Source organism: Typopeltis vanoorti, chromosome 9 (genome assembly GCF_054136105.1).
Source record: "Typopeltis vanoorti isolate ZY-2024b chromosome 9, IOZ_Tvanoo_1.0, whole genome shotgun sequence".
In the NCBI taxonomy this organism is placed as follows: Eukaryota; Metazoa; Arthropoda; class Arachnida; order Uropygi; family Thelyphonidae; genus Typopeltis; species Typopeltis vanoorti.
This window is the reverse complement of record NC_143557.1, coordinates 73,761,437-73,778,901: the sequence shown is the minus strand read 5'-3', so window position 1 is coordinate 73,778,901 and position 17,465 is coordinate 73,761,437. Positions and strand designations below refer to the sequence as shown.

At 35.5% G+C, this 17,465-nt stretch overlaps 1 protein-coding gene across 2 annotated transcripts in view; it reads right to left on the bottom strand.

The window, feature by feature from the left end:
* Nucleotides 1–17,465, bottom strand: part of Ptp61F (Protein tyrosine phosphatase 61F) — a 184,544-nt gene that overhangs the window by 103,600 nt on the left and 63,479 nt on the right. For both annotated transcript variants that reach the window (XM_090397453.1, XM_090397452.1), the window contains exon 3: nt 4,315–4,415. In XM_090397453.1, the coding sequence (XP_090253579.1) occupies nt 4,315–4,415 (101 nt within the window). The remainder of the gene's footprint in view (nt 1–4,314; nt 4,416–17,465) is intronic.

Genomic DNA, 17,465 nt, shown 5'->3' with positions numbered 1-17,465 from the left:
GTTCAGAGGCCATACTACAAGTTCCAGCACAGTGTCATTATACACTTTGAAGAAGATTTGAACACCTTTCTCAAAGAAATGCAACTTGGATATCCCCCTGAAATGGGGGTAATGACCTCTCTGAATCGTAGGAACTATGATACATGCTCTGCGACAATCCGGAGCATATAACCCAATCGTTTTGGCAGTTAAACAACTCTTCAATGATGAACATCTTCTCATCTGTGAAGAGGATATCTCTTTATCTGTTGTTCACGTACTGCTGGAGAAGTGCCTCTGATTTTATCACTCACTGCTGCATAAATTGTGGTGTTAGGAAGTGTCCAGTAGAACAATGATAGACTATCAGCACCAGGTCATCAGTTAGTATACATGACATCATTCTCTGTGAAAGTTTATCTCTCATGACATCACAAAAGAACAGGTCAACCATGCTGTTACATCCTAAAGCAGCATGGTTGACCTGTTCTTTTTCTCCCCAGTGCATATTAACCCATTCAGCTAGACAACTCAGTCTCTACTGATGAACATGTGAATGTTGGGTGTGCAAACGAAACCAGGCTAGCACAATTCTGTGGGCAGCAATAGGGTGTGCAGAAGTTTTAACAGTATTTATAGCAAGACTGTGTAGAAAATGTTAAACAGTATAACAGTGTGCTTACATTACTACCAACATTAAAGAAAGCACACTGTTATAGAGGCAAGATAAAGCCTCTTAATTACTCTTAATCCATGCCTAATATTTCTGAAGCCAACATAAAATCAGTTGAAAATGTTGCACAGGAAGAACTCTGAAGGAAGCAATAGTAATGGATTCACCAAATGACACTAGTTGAATTAAATGAGGAAAATCTTACACAGCTGAAACGTTCAGTAAAAGTGAGGAGGATGAAAAGGACATTTACAGCTCCTGCTTAGAACAAGCAGTACTGAGGTCATTTTGCACACAAATTATGATTTCTTCATATAATGTAGAAATCCATAAAGTTTAAGGACTATACAAGTTACTATGGAATAGTAAAAAAACTTTGGAAGAATACTGAGAAAAATAATATTCCCACATATTTCAAAATAACTGAATTTTTACAGTTCAACTGGATCTACTCCACCTACAGTACATGTCTGGAAAGGAAATCATTTGACCAAAGACAAATCTACAACATGAATTACAAAAATCCATTCTATGGGATTTGCAAAATGGAATCTAAGCATTCTTTTTCACAGTTGTTTATCTGAACATGACAGATTTACACATTGTCTTTTTTTTCGGGAATCTGAAAAAAAAAATTGTAAAAAATAAGCCAAGCATCTTAAAAATATACCTAAAGAGCAAAAGAGGTCAGCTGTAACTGAAATAGTGGCATTACTTTTTTATTAATAATATTATTAGTGCTGTTGCTATTGTGCTGTTAAAATTTCAGAGGGGGAAATACAAGTGACTTAGCAAACTGTAGAGACCTCAGAATAGCAGCTTTCTTAGAGAATTTCCTAGAGAATAGCACTGTACCTATAAAGAATTGGGTTGGAACATTTTCTCTAACACCCATTCAAAAGTTTATAGACCTCTATCATACCATCCCTCTTTCTCCTGTTAACTAGAGTCTGTCCATATAATCTAAATCCCATAAACGGGATATAATCTTTGTAACTCTTCTTTGTACTCTTTCCACAGTTTCTTTATCCCCTTGGATCATGGGAGATCAGGTCTGTGCACAATAATCCAGATGTAGTCTTATCAAGACCTTATAAAGAGGCAAAGTGACTTCCTTGTCCTTACATGTCAAGGTTCACGTCAACATCACAATTGTCCTCTGAGTTATATTTGCAACTTTTGCTAGGTGACCTTTGAACATCAAATTCCTATTCACTATTACACCAAGATCCCTAGACTCAGTTTCTTGTAGCACAACCCTGCTAATATAAAAATGCCACTGGAAATCTTATCATGCCAAAGTGCATAACTTTACACTTACTAACATTAAACTGACAGCCATTTTCGTATGCTCAAATTTCCAGTCTATTCAAATCATTTTGTAAGTGCTGGATATTAGTAGCATTCCTGATTGTCTTGTCTATCTTTGCATCATCGGCAAACAATTGCACATTTCCTGTTAGACTCTTTCTAATGTCATTAATGTACAGATTGAACAACAATCGCCCAAGGATTGAACCCTGAGGTACACCACTGGTCACCTTAAATCTGGCATATTCACACCCACTGTATACCACTTTTTTGATGATATCTGTCTGTCAACTATCCACTGATCAAAGTCAGGAGTTTATATTCCAATCCCATATTACCCAGTTTATGCAACAGCCTTTCATGTGGTACGCTATCGAATGCCTTAGCAAAATCCAACATTATCATAGTGTATCCATTCCCTTTATCCAACTCGGCAGTTACAGTGTTATAAAAGATGAGCAAACTGATAAAACATGACCCTTCTTTAGTAAACCATGCTGTTCATTGAAGAGTATAGCTTGTTTGTCCACCCATTTCTGTATGTGAGTTCTTACCAATTTCTCTAAAATCTTCACTACCATACCAGAGATGCTGATAGGTTGGTAGTTAGGCATATCAGTTTTTGCACCACCCTAGCACAATGGAACTATCATACATTCTGTCCATTCCTGTGGTATCATTCCTGAGCTGAGACTCAAGTTATACAAACACGTGAAAGGCTTAGCCAATTCAGTTGAACACCCCTTTAGTAAGCATGCTGATATTCTATCTGTCCTTATTGACAAATTCTTATCTAGGTTATGCAACAGCTCTTTAACCTCACTTTGTAACTGTATCCAACGTAGCAGTAGCACTGTGCATTATGTTACATGCACCTGGTTGCTATATCTTAGCAAAGTGAGCACTCATTAACTGAGCAATCTCATTAGCTTCTGCTACTAGAGTACCATCTGCATTCAATAAAGTATTTCTTGCACATTCATTCTTTCTTTTGATTGTGGCATAACGATCAAATTCTTTTGGATTACCTTTAGCTTGCATAGCCAATTTCATACTCCGATTTAGCTTTCCACACAATAGAATCCTGCAGACTTTTCTGGCTTGTGATTTATATATTTCATAACTCCTCTCACTCTTATTCTTACAATATTCTTTCCACATCATCTTGTGGATCTCTTGCCTAATAATGTTGCACATACATTTTACTCCCAAATTTATTCTTCAAAACCTAGGGATACATTTAGATACTGCCTCATTTAAGCACTTTTTCAAAGATTCCCTGACATTTTTCTCATTCAGTAACTGATACCATTGGATAAGAAATAGTATTCTCCTGAATATATCCTAATTTCTATCTTTGTAGTTCAGCATGTAGCCAGTTCTAAGGAACATCAACATAATTAGATACTTCCCAAGAAAGCACAGTATGATCACTGTCATCAGCTGGGTGGTAAAATAGTCATATTCTTAACAGACACCACTTCTGATGCTATAAACAAATTTAACACTCTTTGACCTCGAGTTCCTTCTTTCACATGCTGCTTGAGAAAGTTGTCTCACAACAATTCAATAAATTCCTCTTCATTCTTATCATGAGATTTCTCTTCTACCAAATCCATGTTTGGATAATTAAAGTCACCTATAATGATGTTTAGTACCCATAAGGCTAAACTGGCAAAGTGAGCACTCATTTTGCTTTCCTCTCCCATTCTGTTTAAGTGATCATAACACCTTACATTAGTCCTACTCGTACATTCTTGAATGTAAACAATGTCGAGTTCATCTCTAATGTTTTCATTTTTAATATGATTCTACCATATTACCATAATCTTTAAAGATTAGAGATCATTAAAAAAATGATCTCTAATCTTTGATCAAGTGCTTCATTTCTAACACAACCTCATATCCATAACTTAAAACTGGTTTGAACACTATCTTGTATTCTGCTAGTTTGGTTGTGGTTGTTTGGCTAATTTCTTCCTTATTCCATATAAATTTATACAACTGACTCCCCACCATACCAGCTTTGCTTATTCTATTGTCTATTTCCAGATTTAAATCTATTATTATTGATTAACTGATTTCTGTACTAAATTTAATATAGAGCTATTCAATTTAGTTAATGAATCCTGCAGACTTTTAATGGATTTGGATAAGATTACATCATCTGCACAAAGCAAAGAACTAAATTTGATATCTCCAATTCTGATATCAGATTTAATGTCACTTTTATTCATCATTATGTAAAGGATATAGATGATGAATATAATCTACATCCATCACATAATGAACAAAAGACATGTAGAAATGTATACCAAAAATTATAAGCTATAATTTTTAAACTTTGTTACCTGTGTAAGTATATAGGCACGATTTGCAGCAGGAACTCTGACAAGGCTAGCATTGATATAGTCCTTGTCTCCTCTCTCCAACCGTACCCGACTATGATCATCTGGAATTATATATTTCAATTTTTAAGTAATGTTTATTTATAGATAATTCATAAATTATAGATAAAAGAGCCTTTCCTCTATAAGACAACTTTGCTTTTTTCTTTCTCCCTGTCATGCATGAACTTCAGATCTATTATGTTACTATATTAAAATCTCATAAATTTATTTTATGAGATTTTAATATAGTAATATTAAAATACATAACAAAAGTAATAACAAATAGTAATAACAAAAATACATAAGGAAGGAGTTCCACTCAGACGCATAGGACTGCATAGACTCCCCCACCTATCACTTAGCCAAATTTCTATCTCATCTTTTAAGCTCCTATACTGAAATTATCTTATAGTTGGAAGCTAAGAAGTTCCAATGTAAATATACAGAAAATTATGTTCAGAAACCAAATATTACAAGTGGCAAAATTGGCCACTTGTAACAAGCAAGTTAACAAAGACCAAGTTAAGAACAGTTTTTAACATCACCAATCATGACAAGTTGGTAAGTCCACTTACCAACTTAACCAATAATTGAATACTTTGGGGATATGACATTTTTTTATTATAATATTTCTGTATATAGCTGATTTTCACAATAAACTGTGTGGTCCGGGATTACTAAAACACAATAATCATAAAAATTATGATAAGGAACTAATTTTCACTGTAAATGAATGCAGATAATTTGTTTCATTGCTTAACTTTGTTGAAAATTAATTATTTATAGCCTAATAAAAAATGATTGATACATTTCTATCTCTTCTTTGTATAACAAAATACTTTGTACGTGTTTAATATAAAAATAAAATTTTTATTTTTTTTATGGTAATTTGATTCGCAAGTAGCCCAACTTATAGGATTTTGGTACCATAAACAGGCAGAAAAGTGAGGAGAAAGAATAAACTTGTTTATACTGGATTTGAAGACCTATAGATTGTAATTTTTTTGGTAATGCACAAGAGGAAACACTGTTTCAGAAGATAGTAATAGAAAAAAAGAATGAAGAGGAAGAAAAATTTGTTCTACAAGTTTAGAGCTGATGAACAGTGTTCATAGAAATATATTTTTTTTTTAAATGCAAGCAGCAGAAACTGAATATTCTGTGAAAGAGAGTAGAATGATTGGTAAAAACAGATGGACCAACAACCTAAATGCTCTCTTCTGTATCGAGACAAGTATTTTTAGGGGACAACACCCCAAATGTAAGAACAGTATTTAATGGCTGTGTGGATTTGTGATTTGTATTGAATTAATAGCTGTTCAGAGTAATGTCTCAATTGAAAGAGAAAACCTAATTTTCTGGCTGCTAAGGAGGCAAATATTTGTAATATGTTTATGTCCAGAGAGATTTAAGGTCAGAGTAACCCCAAGAAGGGAAATCAAAATCTCATCATCACACATTTGGATGTTGTCAAAAGTAAGAGAGGAAGAGTTCTTTTTTTTTTATGAGAAATAATACAGGAATGAGTTTTTACTAGCAGTGAAAATAACAAGCTTATCAGAACTTCTGATAACCATGCATAATCCAGGTAGAAGAGGGGGAAAGTGTCTCCAGTAGTCAACAGATTAAGACAAGTGGACTTAAAACAGCTGAAGATATTCTTCTTCAGGCAACCAACACAATCAGCATGACTGCAGAGTCCAGACTAAACCACAATATGCTGAACTTGGGTTATGTCTGCAGTAACCAAACATCTGCCAACACTTTCATATCAGTGGACTGATTAGTAGATTGCACAGACAAATTTCCCAGCCAACAGGAATTAAACCATTAGACAGGAAGAATTTATGAATTTACATCAACATTAGCCATGTGCTCATACACAATCAACTATGAGTCACCAAACATGATCTCATCCTTAATATTCACAACATCTCCTCTCTTCAAGAGACAATATCTTTTCAACTTGATTCCTGACTTATCTAGGCAATCTCTCCAACAAATCTTACAATTAAACCAGACTTATTCTCAACCGCAAGTTTGACTCACTTGCTCACAAGCAAAAACCAACCAAGGTAAACCCAGCAATAAACAGATGGGTTGTCAACATATCCAGGCATTCCCTCACTCGAGCAGAAATATCAGTTCTCATGAAAAGGCATAATTTTGCTATAGTGCCTAAAAGAATTCCATATCTGTATTTCCTACATAACACTGAGAGGAACCCTCTCAATGATGATGCTAATAAACTCTGATTTGAAGTCTCCTCAGTGCTAGTCAGAGTTACCCCCTCCCAAATTTATCTCCAGCTGAAATCAAGGTCCTAAAATCTTTAAGACATAATAGCCATCTCACCATAATAAAAGCAAACAAGGGTAAAGCTGTAGTAATCATGGACATCACTGATTACAACAACAAAACAATTCTCTTCTGTTACAAGATCATTCCACTTACCAGATTTCCCAGAACCTACTAATGGTCAAATTAACAAACTTAATTCCTTACTAAACAATGTGATTAGTCAGGATGAAGATACTATCAAAATATTGAAGACCCATTTTGGTAAAAGTTCACATTTTTATGGCCTACCAAAAATACATAAGGAAGGAGTTCCACTCAGACGCATAGACCCCCCCCACCTATCACTTAGCCAAACTTCTATCTCATCTTTTAAGCTCCTATACTGGCCACACACAAGCCTCTGTGAAGAATTCATCAGTTTTTTTTTTTGGGGACAAAATAAAAAACATAACCCTGAAGCCTATAGATCTCATGATTAGCTTTGATAATCCAGTCGTTATTTATTAGGATACCGCTGGCTGACACTCTCAAACTGTTATCAGAGGAGTTCCCTCCAGGCACAGCTGAACTGTTTGACTTTGTAATGCACTCAGGCTATTTCATCTGCAGGAACCAATTCTACAAACAGATTGAAGGAACCATTATGGGAAGCCCCCTGTCACCTGCACTTGCTAATTTTTATTTAGAGCATCTTGAAGAATCCCAATTTTCTTCAATACAACCCCAACTTTCCTTATCTTCCTTTTGGGTTCAATATGTAGATGATGTGGGTGCCATCTGGCCAGACTCAGATGAATCTCTATTTACCTTTTTAACTAGGCCGACCATACATCCCGATTTGACCGGGACGGTCCCGCTTTGAAGGTCCTGTCCCAGTCAATTTGTGAATTGTCCCAGGAAAATATAATATTACATATTATTACTATTGTACATTATCATGAGTGGGAGGGAAGTAAAAATAGAAAAACAAATAAGTTTATAAAAATAACGATGCTGGGCTAAACTCTAGAATATGTGTAATAGATCTGCATCAAGACATTTAAAACAAACATAATAAAATACTTTTATTTTTTTTTTAAGTTAACAGTAAACATGTTTTGTTTGCGTTTCTTGGAAGAACCATGCTTAAATATACAATTATTTTGATGCCAATTAAACAATTTAAAGTTAAAAGTCAATATTAATATATTTGTCATACCAGTTATTGTCTTGTATAGAAGCGTCCCAGTTTGGGAAAATCAAAATATTATCATTATTATTATTATATCACACCTCCAGGGAGTCCAAAGTCTCATCGAGGGAGGGCATCAGCTCTTCGTCTCACTACTTCACCAACCTTCATCATCTAACACCAACGTCATCTACCGCTGACTACCACCACTAGTGCTTTCACAGACAATCGCAAACATCCATGCCCACGGTGGGATTCGAACCAGCAGCCTTTTTGGCTGGAGAGTGGATATGCTAACCACTCGGCCAACCAGGCCGGCAATATGGTCAGCTTATTTTTTTAACCAAACTCAACAGTCTACACTCACATATCAACTTCACTATGGAAAAAGAAAACATTGGAAAATTAGCCTTCCCGGAAATTTTCCTTTCCTGTACCCCTTCCGGAATACTTGCTACTTCTATTCAATGTAAACCTACCTTCACAGGCAGCAAGATTCAGCACATCATTCATCTCAAAAAATAGGCATTTTCAAATCTTTGTGCAACAGAGCATGTTATCTTCTTCAATTCCCAAGCCCTTCAACAAAAATGGAACACCATCCAATGCATCTTACTACAGAATTGTTTCACTTCAAGGAAGTTTAAATGCATCCTGGACTCTTACAAGCCCACTGCCAAAAATGGTGACCAGTATGGTGAGTCCCTATCCCAGGCATCTCTGAGACAACTGATAAGATCCTGAAATGATACAATTTAGATCCCACATTTTTCCCTATCAACCAAATCTCCTCTTGGTTACCATCCACAAAAGATAAACAGCCCCCCCCCTCCTTCCTTGGTGTTTACTAAGTTCAGCGTGAATGTCTCTGCTCGTATGCTGGACAAACGGGACGTTCTGTTGAAAAACAACTACAAGAACACCAATCTCATATTAACAACAATCTTCACTCCATGCTGCTGGCCTTGCTCAGCAGCATGCAGTGAACACCAACCACAATATCCTATGGCCCAATACTCGCCTTTTACATCAGTGCAGGTTTAGGTTTGAGCAGTTATTTAAAAAAAGTACTGAAGCAATGAAATGACTACTTCTTTATTGTCAAGATTTGGGAGTCTCATCCTCATAAATGGCATGCAATAGTGTTTTCCTTGTCCCATTTTAACTAATTGATTATTTTTTAAATTTACTTTAATATAATGCTGTCATTTGATCATCTAATTCTTCTTCTTCCTAACATGGAATTTAGGCCAAACGGCCTGTTCCGGTCTCATGCCATCTCTTTCTTGATCTTCCAATTCTCCTTTTTCCACTTATTTTGTATCTGTATAATATTTTTGGTAGTCTGCTGTTGCCCATTCGATTTAAATGTTGTAGCCATTTTTGTTTATCCTGTCTTATGTAGTAATTAATTGGTTTTATTTTCAGGGATTGTAAGATTTCTTCATTTATTTTGTAGTCCCACTTGGTATATCCAGCTGTTTTTCTGAGAAACTTCATTTCTGCTGTTTGAATTAATTTTTCATCTTTCCTTTTTATGGTCTCCATGTTTTCCTTCCGTATAGTAGAGTTGCTTTTGACAAGACATTACATAGTCTGATTCTAGTGTGTTTTTGTACTAGATGTGGCTTAAATATATTATTTATTATGCCATTTACTTTGACAAAGTTTGATATTTTAGTGTCTATGTCTTTTTCTTCTTCGTATGATAGATCACATCCCACCTATCTGAAAGTGTTTACTTGTTCTAGTACTTTATCACTATTTTACTTCTTATTGGGTTTTCTCCATTGAATGCCATTATTTTTGTTTTTTTCTTTAGATATTGTCATATTATATTATTTTGAGATATCATTTAATGATCTTTGTAAATCATCTTCTGATGTAGCTAATACTATTTGTTCATCTGCATATAGTAGGATCTTCATTTGCAGGGTCATTTGTATACCAAATGGGTTATACTGTTTCCAGATTGTTATAATTTTATTTATATATATATTGAAAAGCAGAAGTGAGAGGGTACATCCTTGTCGTACTCCTCTTGATATATCTTTCCATTCCGAGATGTGTTCTAATTTAACTGCTATTTATTTCCTGCATATATTTCTTGAATGGATTGTAAAAGTTGGTTTAGTATTGTTATGTCATGACAATTCTTTATTTTATACTTTATTGTATTCTCCTACTTATATCACTTATCTTAAATTATCACTGTGTAGTGTTATGACTTTAACTATATACTTCTATGGTCTATATATGTGCAAACATCAGAACACTATACTCTCTCATCTACAGTAAAATCTATCCACACAATTGGCCATTTCTTAGAATGATTAAGTATATTAAATAATTAACAAAGGGTAAACTTCTGAATAGCGTCCTATCCTCATCGAAAATGGTCTGGAGTTACCTCCTCTAATCAGGTTCTGGCAATATTTATTTGATCAAACTGCGCCAGCCAGATCTCTAGGTTACAAATTCCTCTTAACCAAGGAGTAACCTTCAGAAAATATACTAAACAAATCAATCTATTAATTACTCTTTATCTCAATTTTATCTCTCTCTCTCTCTTAAAATACTTTAGTTTGCAGTCATGGTCTCTGTCATATAATTCTTTCCCGCTCAGATTCAGATATTAACAAGCGGTGCATTGGATTCAATTCAAGGCACAAAACAGGTTAAGATACTCAAAATACATTTATTAAATTCCTAAGATTACACATTTACAAGAATAGACTCAATTGGAATAGAGGTATCCTAAGTTATAAAGTTAAACATAGCAACAGTAATCACACAATATATCCAAGCATGGGTTAATTTCACAGCACAAAATTTTGTTAGCATCTTCTAAATATCCTTACTAGTCTACACATATTCCCAAAACAATCACATCAGTAACTTTATATATCATTACTCACAACAATTCAAACTGTAATTCATTCATATAAATATTTGAGAAATAGCCTTTAGATTTAAGACACTGCTATCTAATATTCACTATAGTCCTTCTTCCTACAAGTATAGAGTTCTAAAACATAACATCTCTTTTCTTCTATATCACAACATTCCTTTCTTTCTTAACAAAAGAATTAAAAAAGGTTTTACATTACCATATTTCTGGAAACTCATTCAGTCTGTCAATTTTTTCTTACTTCATCCCACGGAATGTTCAATCTTCTCCTAGACGACAGACTCACAGGCTAGGCTTGGACATCATTGTTCTGCCTTTCCTTCCCATCGTCGACTAGAAACAGCATGGCTCGGATCGACCTACGTGGAAGTATATGGCATCCAGTTCCTTCAAGCTTACTCGTGAGGCTACCGATTCTCTCCTCGTCGATTCCTTCCATACAATATTGTGAACCGATGGCAGTGAATAGCTACACGCTATCGATAACATCCCGAACTCGAATTCACTCCGACTCCACAAGAAAATCCCAAGCAGACTCAAGACCTCAAGAAGAAAAAGCCCCTCGAAAGGGGGGCAAACCCCTTTTATACCTTCTACCTTTGGCGCCCTCTTCACTACCATACCTCTGCTCAGCACCCTCCTTTGCACACGTGTCATATATTCTATTCGCGTCTTCCTGGAGAACTCCGTGCATGTGCCGTGTCTTCCTGGAAAACATTGAGCGCGTGCCACTCCGCACATAAACAATTTGCCTTAGGCTACTCAATTCACCCGAAGTTTTCGTTAGTCGACTTTCAACTTCTGTTACTATGCCTCAACATATATCTTATAAAGAATACTTCTTTCATTATAATTTCTTACAAACAAATGACATCATTTACCTTTAAGTAATATTACAAAAATTGTACTAGCATATGATTCTTTAAACAATTAGTATCTTTACCTATGTACAAGCATTTTCCTTATTGTTTAGCTAAACTTGTTGAATCTTGAACAAAATATTTCTTTAGGGAAATCTTTTCATTCAAGATCCAACAGTATGCTTAAATCGGTTAATATTTAAAACAGTTTTTGTCTACTAATTTTGTCAAAGGCTTTTTCATAATCAATAAAGGCCACATGTGTTTCTTTTTGAAATTCTCCTCTCTTTTCTATTAATAATTTTAAAGTAAAAATTGGATCTATGCAGGATTGGCCCTTTTGGAAACCATTTTGTTCTTCTAGTAGTTTGTCCTGCACAATGCTGCTTAGTTTCTCTTTTAATATTCCTGCATATATTTTATATCCTGTATTCAGCAGACTAATTTCCCCTATAGTTATTGCAATCGTCTTTACTTCCTTTTTTATAGATTGCATAACCAGTGTTTTTTTTGCAAGTTAGGAGTTTTTTCAGACATCCAAACCATATTAAAAAATTTCAGAAATCTTTCATTAAATTTTTCACCTGCATTTTTGTATAGTTCTATATTTATATTGTCTTCTCCTGGCATTTTCCTATTTTTCATCATCATCCTGACATGTACCCTCAAGGGGTGTACAGAATATGATAGTACTACATGAAAAAAATTACATCATTACTAACTTCCTATCTACAATTTTCCTCCAAATCAGTCTGTTACTTGTCAAGACTCCAACATTATCAGATCTTATATTTCTATCGTCTAAGGCACTTTGTACCATATCAATCCACCTATATCTTGGTCTTCCTCTGGGTAGTTTTGCTGCCAACCTGGCAGAGAACACTTGTTTTGCTAATCTTTCCTCGCCCATTCTGTTTAAGTGACCATACCACCTGAGATTAGCTCTGCTAACACATTCCTGGATGCTAATAATGTCAAGTTCTTTCCAAATATCCTCGTTTTTAATATGATATTGCCATTGATGCCATCTGTTCACCCCTATAATCTTTCTCAGCACTCTCATATCTGCGAGTCTCTAGTCTTTGGTCAAGTGTTTTACTTCTGACCCAGCTCTCAGATCCATAAGTTAAAACTGGTTTGAACACTGTCTTGTATACAGATAATTTAGTGTTTCGACTAATTTCTCTCTTATTCCATATGAATTGATTCAATTGACTTCCCACCATACCAGCTTTGCTGATTCTGTTGACTGTTTCCATATTTAATTTACCATCTTCACTAAAAATCGTGCCTAAGTAGCTGAAATGTTTACTTGTTCCACAGGTTCTCCATTCACAACACAGTTGACATTTTCAATGATTCTGCCTATTTTCATTGTCTTTGTCTTTTTATTGCTGACCTTCATACCATATCTATTACAAAAGCTATTAAATTTAGTCAAAGAATCTTGCAGACTTGTAGCGGATTTATTTAGAAGTATAACATCATCCGCATAAAGCAAAGAGCTGACATTAACATCTCCAATTTTGATATCATGTTTAATACCACTTTCCTTCATAATGTGATCCATATAGATAATGAATAACAGAGGGGATAATGTACATCTTTCTCTCACACTAGATTCAACATTAAACCATCTTTCTGTACTTCCTTCAATTCTAACTGCTGACTTACAACTCAAATAAAGACTAAGTATTGCTTGATATATGCCCCATTGACACCATATAACTGTAGCATACTGAATAGGTTCTCTCTTGACACCTTGTCATATTCCTTTTCCAGATATACAAAACTTAAATACAGATCTCTGTTATATTCCCATGCTTTCTCGACTATTTGTGGTAAAGTGAAGATCTGATTCTGACAGCCTCTATTTGGCCTGAATTCAGCTTTTCTTCACCAAGCTTTTCTTCCACAATTCTTCTCAACCGTTTCTCAAGTATACTCGCATAGATCTTGCCAGGAACACCCAGTAGGGAAATACCTCTTTAATTCTCACATTCAGTTTTATTTCCCTTTTTATATATGGGTACTATGAGAGCTCTACTCCAATCATCGGGAATTCGTCCCTCTGTCCAGGCTTTCTGAACTATGAAGTGCAGCCACTGTAAGACTCATACCACCATACTTCAGCATTTCTGATCTACTCCTGCTGCCTTTCCACATTTCAAGCCTTTGATGGGTTCAGGTATGGATAAATATTCCTGACTGCATGCCTGGTCAGTGTATTTTACCACTGTGCTGTCATCACTGCTTATTTCATTTAGCAGTTTTTCAAAGTAATTACTCCATACATCAAGGATATCTTTTTCTCCCGTTTTCATGTCACCTTTATCATCTCTAACTTCTTTTACAGCACTCTTTACCCCATTCCTAAGCTTCTTCAACAACCTCCAGAATATTTTGCCACCTTCTTGATATTTATTTTCTATATTCTTGCCAAAGTCCTCCCATGACTTTTGTTTAGCTAGTTTTTATACAGTGTTTAGCATTCTTGCATTTCTCTCTGTATTCTCTAAAAGCACAAGCTGACTTATTTGACAGGAACTTTTGATATGCTTTCTTCTTTTCCTTCACTGCCTCTTTAACTTCCTGTGTCCACCATGGATTTCTAATTTTTCTATCCTTGCAGACAACTTCACCACTGAATCAATCAGGGTTTTCTTCAAGGCTTGCCACTGAATCTCCAAGGTTTGGTTCCTGTTCTCAAACTCTTTCATTTTTTTCTTCAATAATCTTTGTGTATTTTAGTCTACAGTTCACATCTGAGAGCTGCTCAACTTTTATTCGCTTTAAAACTTTCTTACATGTTATTCTTTTCAATATGAAATTCAATTTTATCCTGCTCAAGACTAAATAGTGATCACTTCCAATTTCAAATCCTCTGTACACTCTGGTGTCCTGCACCAGGAAGAAAACATCACCATCAACAATAACATAGTCAATGAGACTTTTCTTATTCCTTGCCTCTTCTCTCCATGTGAATTTGTGCACATTTTTATGTTGGAACATGGTGTTAGTAATAACTAGTCCATGTCCTGAGCAGAAATCCAACAGATATTTGCCATTATTATTAGCTTTGCTCTTTTCTCCAAATTTTCCTAAAATGTTTTTGTATGTCTCGCAATCATTTCCTACTCTGCTATTTAGATCCCCAACAAGGACCAACTTTTCCTTTTTCATTGTATCAGTTGCTTTTTCTAAAGCCTCAAAAAATTCCTCCACTTCTACCTTAGTAGAACCTTCTGTGGGAGCATTGGCACAAATAATTCTCATTGTCCAGTTCCCCATTCTCATATTTGCCCACATTACTCTACTTGACTGCCATTCAAGAAGATTAGCCTCGTATTTTGTGTTGAATACTATGGCTGCTACTCCTTTTCCTTGATTGTCATTGCCTGAATATAACATTTTGTATTTATTGCTCAGAAAGATCTCACCAGTTTTTGTCTTTTTTGTTTCAGTCACCCCTATTATGTCGATCTGGTACTTATCTAATTCCTCAGCTAGCTCCATTTCTTTGCCATTCAGGCTTCTTATGTTGATAGTACCGATCTTTAATTCTGGTGATGTTGAGTTGGGGTTTGTTTTCAGATTCGTTCCAGTAGCTGCCTTTTTGCTGTTCGCCCTGGCGAAAACAACGGGGGCCTTGTTTAATCAGCGACACCCCAGCCGGCATGAAATTTTGTCATGTCGTACCATCATTTTTATTTTGGTTTAACCAATAAGAATACAATTTGGTTGGCTAAATCCAAAACTGCCAGCCCATCCTGGTTCATTCAGTATCCAAATAGATAGCTTCTTTATTATATTTTTCAGTTCTAACATTGTGATATTTTCTATTAGGTGATTCTTTGTTTTATAAAATTTTATTTCTTTGTTCTCATCTGTCCAGAGATTTTGGAAATAGGTCACCCATTTTTCTAAATCTATTGTTTGTATTTTTATCTTTTCTTTTATTTCTTTATTCATGTATTTTATTACTTTATAGGTTTTGGGTTGTGGCTTAAATAAACTCTTTTCTAGTTCTGATTATCTAATTAAATTTTATTTTATTTCAAATCGCTTAATTTTAAATTTGGACCTTGATTGTAATCTTATGTTATTGTAACGACCCACTAGGTGGCATCCAGCTCAGCTCTGTAAATAGAGTTAACGTTCTTTGTTGTAGTTTCACCTTGTGATCATGCTGATGCACCGAAGATGACCAGTTAGTTTCTGATTGAAATATTTGCAGTAATAAAATTATATTTTTTTGAATATGCATGTCGAATAAACATCACACAGGAAGCTACCTATGAGTGAATTAAAGTAAGCAGTGATCAAGGTAAAAGACCAAGCATCTGTTATATAAGACATTAGTATGTTACAGATAAGTTCGGTCGTATGGTGCTATACTGCACTCTGACTGTCAACTTGAAGTGGTAAAAATTGTGTTTGAATTCCAGAGTAAAGACTTAGTTTACTTTTTGTCTCATTTCTTCCAGCATTCAATACGAATGATATTTTTTGGCTACATCAGACATTACAAAAAGATTTCTTCTTTCTGAAGGTGCAGCTATAAAATTCTGCAGAACAACAGCTAAATGATATACTGGACTGACTTAATGATAATGCTTTAGGAAGATACCAATATTAGCCAGTAAATTATCTTGTTGCCACTCTTCTGAAAGGAAGAGTGGAGTCTGGAGGAAGTCTGTAAAGTTGTATATGAATGAAGGGGGGGGGGGGAATAGTGTCAACATTACAATCTGCAAAGGATTTGGGTAAAACATCCATCACCGTATAATGCTACATTTCTCTCCCTAAATCAACCTATCATAAACAGTAGACATGCAAAACAATGCAAAAAGAAATTACAAGTCAAAAAGATAAACTTCCCAAACCTTTCATATTCTTAATAAACATACATAATCTTGGATCCAAAACTTTTCAGATGAAAACGATTCTCATATTCATCTAAAATCTGCAAAACCACATTCTCCAGATGCAAAACCACATTCTCCAGACACAGCACATGCCATAGTGCCCACGATTCAAAGAGGTCATTACCACCATGTATTATGGTATTATAATCCCCCCACCCCCACATGTCACCCCCACAACACCACCATTGGTGGTGTTGGTGGGGGTGACATGTCAGGGGATATCCAAGTTGCATTTCTGTGACTTGGATATTCCCTCACCAAACCATCACTGACACGGGAGTAATGACCTCTCTGAATCGTGGGCACTATGGCATGTGCTGTACGACCATCTGGAGAATATACCCAATTATTTTGGCAGTTAAATGACTATTCAATGGTGAACATCTTCTCATCTGTGAAGAGAATATCTCTCTGTCTGTTCATGTATTGCTGGAGAAGTGGCTTTGATTTTATTACTCACTGCCACATAAGTTGTGGTGTTAAGAAGTATCCAGTAGAACAACAATAGACTATCGGCCCCCAGGTCATCAGTTAGTACAAGTGACATCGTTCTCTGTGAAACGTTCATCTCTCGCGACATCACTTTCTGCATTCTCATGGGATTACAGTGGAGGCATGCCTTGACATTCTCACAAAGAACAGGTCAACCATGCTGTTATATCCTGATGCAGCATGGCTGACCTGTTCTTTGGTGGTCAGATATGTCTTCTGCATCATTATAACAGTTAATAGTCCGAAACACAAATATCCTACTGATCCCAAGTGTTTTCAGCGTGTTGAAAATAACAGGTAGCTGCATTCCAACCTTGTGAGGTGCTATTACAGCTACATGGTTCTCATAATTTTCCCACTCCATGTTAACCTGTACAGCCAGACAATTCTCTCTCTATTGATAAACATGCAAATGTTGTCTGCACACACTGCCACTAATAGAAACTGGG